At 19.6% G+C, this 6,571-nt stretch overlaps 1 protein-coding gene across 1 annotated transcript; it reads left to right on the top strand.

Moving 5' to 3' along the window:
* Positions 1-2,118: 2,118 nt before the first annotated feature.
* Positions 2,119-2,850, top strand: PRELSG_0000180 (hypothetical protein; the record flags this gene model as incomplete). Its single annotated transcript, XM_028676446.1, has 1 exon — positions 2,119-2,850. One exon carries the CDS (start codon positions 2,119-2,121, stop codon positions 2,848-2,850), a length of 732 nt encoding a protein of 243 aa, XP_028531232.1.
* Positions 2,851-6,571: the final 3,721 nt, after the last annotated feature.

Here is a 6,571-nt window from a genome sequence, read left to right as displayed (position 1 = left end):
GAAAAAAGGAATCTTTTATTATTATTATTATCTATATTATTATTAAAAATTATATATGAATAAGAATAATTTTTATATTGCGAAAAATAAAAATATTAAATTGCGATATTTTTTTTATGATATTTCGTTTGCATGTTGAACAAAGTAGTTAGATTTAATTATTAGTTTAATTATACAGTTATTCATTCTTTAATAGAGCATTAACTTAATACAAACTTAAAATTTATTATAAAAATAAAGAATATGAAGTTTAATAAATAATATAAATATATATTAATTTAGCAAAAATTATATCTTGTATATTTTACATTTAAAACTGAGCCCTTGTTTTGTATACATTTTTTTAAATTATTGCCTTAGAAAAAATTGTACAGTGATTAAACAATATTAGGAAAAATGAAATAAACTTTTTTTTAAATTTTTGCTTTTATCGTTATACATAAATAAATATAATAATTTTTATTCATAAAAGTATCAATAAATTTTTGTGATTTATACCTAATTTTAAAAATTTAATTTTAATTTTTTTAAACTTAAATAAGAATATAAAAATATGTTTTTATTTTTTTTCTTTATTCTAAAAAATTACATGTAAATGTAATAATCATGATGTCATATTTAAATGTATTTATAATTTTTTCATTCAAGTATCAAAATTTTTTACTTTAGCATAATAATGAAAAAAGGTAACAACAAAAAAAAATTTTATAGTTGATATATACAGAATCGTATAAAAAAAATACGTAAAACCATATTAATAAATCCAATGTATGTAATATTGGTATATAAAATAAAATACTTCATACTCATAGATAAAGTATTTTTGATAATTTTAGTAAAAAATTAAAATAACTTAATGCAAAAAAAAAAAAAAAATATTTATTTTTAAAAAATACTTATTTATTTGAGAAACATTTGTAATATTTATCATGTATTTTGTTTTATATATTTTAAAATGCATTTACTATTTTAACCACTTTTAAATTTATTTAATTGCTCTAATTATATATATATGCTTTTATTTTACAGAATAACTTTTCATTTTAATTTTTTCAAATTCATTCATAAAAGAAATTTAAGTGTGAGAAAAAAAAAAATATTATAATCAAATTTTTTTTAAAATATGAATAATGAAAATTGAAAATAATAAAATATAAACATATTGAGATGATAATAGTAAAAATATAAGAACAATATTTGTTGAAATAATGAATTTAAATAAAAAAATGAGAAAGGCTATAAAAATATTTATTTCTTAAGTAGTTAAAAATAAAAAAATAAAAAATTAAAAAAAAGTACATGCATGAAAAAAATGTACTGAAAAATTTCATTTATTTGTTTATGCTTTTTTTTTTCTAAAATAAAACATAGTATCTTTGACATTTTTAAATAGAAGCATAGTAATCGTTTAAATGCTAATAAAATTTTTATAAAAAATTAACTATTTTTATTAAAATCTATTGTGTTCTAATCTGAAAAAAAATTTTTTAAATTAAATTTATAGCGTTTATACAAAAATATATTCTATAAATATTGTTATATTACTTAAAAAGATAAATAATAGAATAAAAATAATTAAATGTGCATTTTTACTTGAATATATTAAAAATATTAATAGAGTTACCATTTCATTTACCTAGATAAAAAAAAAAAATTATCAATTTAAATTATGTAAGGTTAAAAAAAGTGGGTTCTATATAATATAAATTTATTAATGCATTTTTATTTTTTTTTTCTTTTGCATATTTTTTTATAATTTTTTTCAATCCTAATACATTTAATTGAATAATTCATAATTAGAAAATATTTATTTAAAAATTTTATCAATATTTTAAAATGCTCCAATTTTTAGATGAATTAAATTTATATTTTTGGAAAAATGGTTAATAAAATTTCAAAAAAAATCCTTTAAAATAATTATTTTTCATTCCATTCTACTATAATACATTTTAATAAAAATTTTGAATTTTACTATAACTTGTATAAATTTTATGTTTTAAAAATTTTAAATATTAATTTTATTTATAAATAGATATATTACTATAGCTTAGTTTAAAAAAATAATTGTGGCAATTTCTATAAAGAATCTTTTTATAAATAAAAATATAGCTTTTCACTATGGAAGCAAGTAATACAAGTACTACAGCAAGTACAAATGGAACAACTTTAGCTCCTTCTCAGTCGAGCATCATTAGCAGTTCTCTACCTTCAACTCCCACGCCAACAGTTACTTCCATGCCTTCGAATTCTACCACAGGAAGTCTAACATCAAGTATAACACCACATCCCACTAATTCAACCGTATCATCTAAAGGAACATCTTCGGCAGTTTTGGCATCCACTACACTTAGTGTACCTAATTCATCATATGTATCACCTAATATTACTTCACAATCTCCAGGTATTTCAGCATCTTCATCTTTTTCACCAACTACATCTATTACACCATCTCAGACTGCTTTGACACAAACATTTACGCCATCTGTAACAAATGGTATCGCACCTACTAGTCAAACGCAGATAACTACACCTGCAACCGCAACTTCATCCCATGCAGCAAATGTTTCAAGTGTCTCGAGAGATAATGTGACAGGCGTCAATAGTAGCAGTGCAAGCACAATGGCTCCTAGTTCAGGTCAAGGAGCAAGTTCATCATCTAATCAACTAACTCCATCCACTTCTGCATCTCCCATAGCTCTCGTAACATCTTCACCTGCATCCATATTTCAAGCTGCTATAGGCACATCAGCCCTTTCTTTTTTTACTATTTCTCCTCTTATAGTTATTATTTTAATAATAATTTATTTTTACTATAAAGTAAGTTCACATTTATATGTATATAATATTTAAATTTTTCTTCAATCGCTACTTAGATTAAAAAAATATTAATACAAGTGGATTCATTTCTATAAATTAAAAAATCTTTTTTTATAGGATAAGAGAATAAAAAGAAGGAATATAGTTAAACAATAAATAGAAAAATAAAAAAATTAAAAAAGTGAAGGCGATAGAAAGAGATATAAGAAAAATATACAAATTTTATTTTTTTTATTTTTTTATGTAAACATACAAAGAAGATGTTTATAAGTATAATTTTATAATTAATTTTAATAATTTCCGTTTTATTATATTTCTCTTTTTTTTTGTAATTTAATTTAAAGTTCTACTAATATTTAAAGTTCATTTTTGAAATAATTTTTAATATATATTATATATGGTGAAGAAATATATATAAATGAAATGCTCCTTAATGTTCCTTTAATACAAATTATGTTTTATGTGCTACATTTATAAAAACTTCTTATTTATACAAGTGCTTGTAATATATTCCTTAAAATAATAAAATAAAAACTAATTTTATGTATACATATGTCGGTAAATTTTATGAAGAAATTATTTATTAGTTTCTCGCTGATTTATTAATTGGCTGTTTAATGACTTTTCTAGGGTATTAAAGAGACAAGTTAATAAAGAGCATGCAGATAAAGATCTACTGATTTTCCTTTAATTACAATAATTAAAATTTTGAAATTGCAGTGAAGTTTAATGAAGTCAAGTTATTTAAGTACATTATTCTTTAAGAGTTAGATATGCATACAACATATAACAAAACTCTTAAATAAAAACATAAAAATATCATGTATAATAAAAATATGTTATTATATGACATTTTTGTAACATTTTATATGCATTTATTTAGTTAATCGTATATACTTTTTTTTTGAAAAAGTCTCCTTCCTCCTTTACTACAAACATTTTTCATTGAGTTTATATTTCAATAACAAAAATGTACCCCTGCAAACTGTAATAATTATCTTGTAAATAAAAGTCGCAAACTAATTATAAAAAAAAATAAAAGCAAACACAAATATATGTATAAATATTGGGAAAATATGTATTTTTCCCTTTAAGCATTTTCGAAAAGTGAAAGGTTATGATCCCATATGAGCTTTCATTTTCATACGATTTGAGCTTTTCGATAAGTACGCATCCCTTGTTGGCATGCATACAGGTTAATATATATCTCTATTAACCACTATAGTATTAAACAAACAAATTAATAAAGAACATGTATTAATAAACACACTGATTTTTGGTTTATATACTTATATTATATATAGGAATATTTGTTATAATGATCAATGAATAAATCTAACCAATTAATAAATCACACATATAACATTTAATTTGTACTAAGCAATTTTATACTTCTTAACAGCTACATATTTACTTTGACAAATATATATTCATTTACAAAAAATAAGTGTATTCTTTTAATTTAGAAATGCACACAAAATAATTGGGTTATAACAAACTAACAAATAGGAAAATTAAATTCTAAGTTATTCATTGTAATTTCAAATTATACAAATCGAATATAGTACAAACATTATACTTTTTATTTATTAAGAGAAGTAAAAAATTTTCTTATAAACATTATATATACATTAATTTTTTATATAAATAAAAATTAATTCTTTCTTAAATTCAAACGTGACAAAAATTAAAAAAAATGTTTTTTTTTTCTTTATATTTACAAAAGATATATAGAATAAGAAAAATATATTATATATATATTTTTTTTTTAACTAGCATTAGTACATAGATGACTTCTATTTTCATGACTAATAAGCTAACTTTATGCATTATAAAAGGTTAATAACGTCTTTTATAAACCACCCTTTCAGTGACTTTGGTAGAATATTTAACAATTAAATTAATAAAGAACACATAGAGAAGCCTCTTTTATTTTTAATTATTGTAAAAATATCTTTGTTATGAATAAGCAAAATTTATGTAATAACGTCATATAGGATGAAAAAGAAAATATATCACTTAATATAATATTTATATCTCATTGAATAGAAATATATAAATCCAAGGATTTTATTATTTCTACACTAATATTTTTTTTAAAAGAGCTCCTCATTTATTTTTATACAAATTTCTCCCTATTTTTATTAAAACAAAAATCCTCATTATACTGACTTATGATTAAGTACATATAATAATCTTTTTATATAAAATAACAAATTTAAGTAAGGGTTAATATCAATTTTTACAAAAATACATAAAAACCAAATATAAATAAAAACAAAATCCTTTTTATTTTTCCTTAAACTATGTATTTAATTTTTCATAGCTACAAAACTTATTAAATTGATAAAATTATATTCTCAAAAATATGAGTGCTAAAATTTACTCTATTAACTTGGATATTTATCACTTTTATTAAAGTCATTGAATAACCAATTAATAAAACAGAATGAAAAACAACAAATGAAATATTATAATCAAAAGGGTGCCCTATAAATGTTATTATTCGTTTCCACATAAAGTTATGAAGATTTGTAATGGAACTTTAAGAGTAATATCTGTATATTATTGATTTATTAATTTCCTTCCCAATGACTTTGCTAGAGTATTGAACGAACAAATTAATAAGGAGCATTAATAACTAAATATACATATTTCCAATATATATGTACTTATTTTTATTATATATAGTAATATTTTTAATATATAGCATTTAATTTGAAATAAATATTTCTGTATTGCTTAACAGACATATGTTTACTTTTATAAATGTGTTTTTATTTACTAAGAATAAGTGTATTCTTTTAATTAAAAACACACATACAAAATTTATAACAAATAACAAAAATTAAACTCTGATTTATTCAATGTTATTTCAAAATATATAATTTGAATACAACATAAACGTTATACTTTTTCATATATTAAGTTTTTATATAAATAAAATTAATTCTCTTTTCAATTTGAACAAACTTCAACAAAAAAAAAAGTAATTTAATTTTTTTTTTTAAATTACAAAGATGTGTAAAAATAAAATAAAACAAAAAAAATATATCATTTTATTTTTTTTATTTAACTAGAGACAGTATATGGATGACTTATATTTTCCTGGCTGGTAGCTCATTTTATTTTACAAAAGGTTAATAATAATTTTTTTAATAACTAATTATAGAGGAAATGAAGTACAAATCTCTCTTACAAAGATAAAGCTCTTAGGTAATAAAGCTAAACCTATATATGAAATTCAACTTAGAAATTTAATTTAAAATGTTTTACTAGATATTATATATTTTGTTATTTTGTAAAAATTTATTTAATTTACTATTTAATTAACATAAAATATAACTTCTCTAAATAAAAATAATATAACATAAAAAAAATAAGTAGAGGCTGATTGATTTATTAATTGCCTGTTTAATGACTTTGATAGAGTATTGAACAAACAAATTAATAGAGCATGTATAACTAAATGTACGTTTTTATATGTATATATACTTATTTTTTTATTATATATATAATGGTTTTTTATGATGCATAATATTTAATTTGAATTAAATATTTTTTTATTACTTAACAGGTGTATATTTAGTTTTATAAATGAGTTTTTATTTAAAAGGAATTAGTATATTTTTTAATTAAAAACACACACACAATTTACAAATAACAAAAGTTAAAACTCTAATTTATTCAATGTTATTTCAATATATATATTGAATGCAACGTAAACATTATACTTTCTATACCAGTTTTTTTT

This window comes from Plasmodium relictum (genome assembly GCF_900005765.1).
Source record: "Plasmodium relictum strain SGS1 genome assembly, contig: PRELSG_00_v1_5, whole genome shotgun sequence".
NCBI lineage: Eukaryota > Apicomplexa > Aconoidasida > Haemosporida > Plasmodiidae > Plasmodium > Plasmodium relictum.
Note: the sequence above shows the minus strand (reverse complement) of the source record. Positions and strands in the feature narration are given on the sequence as shown.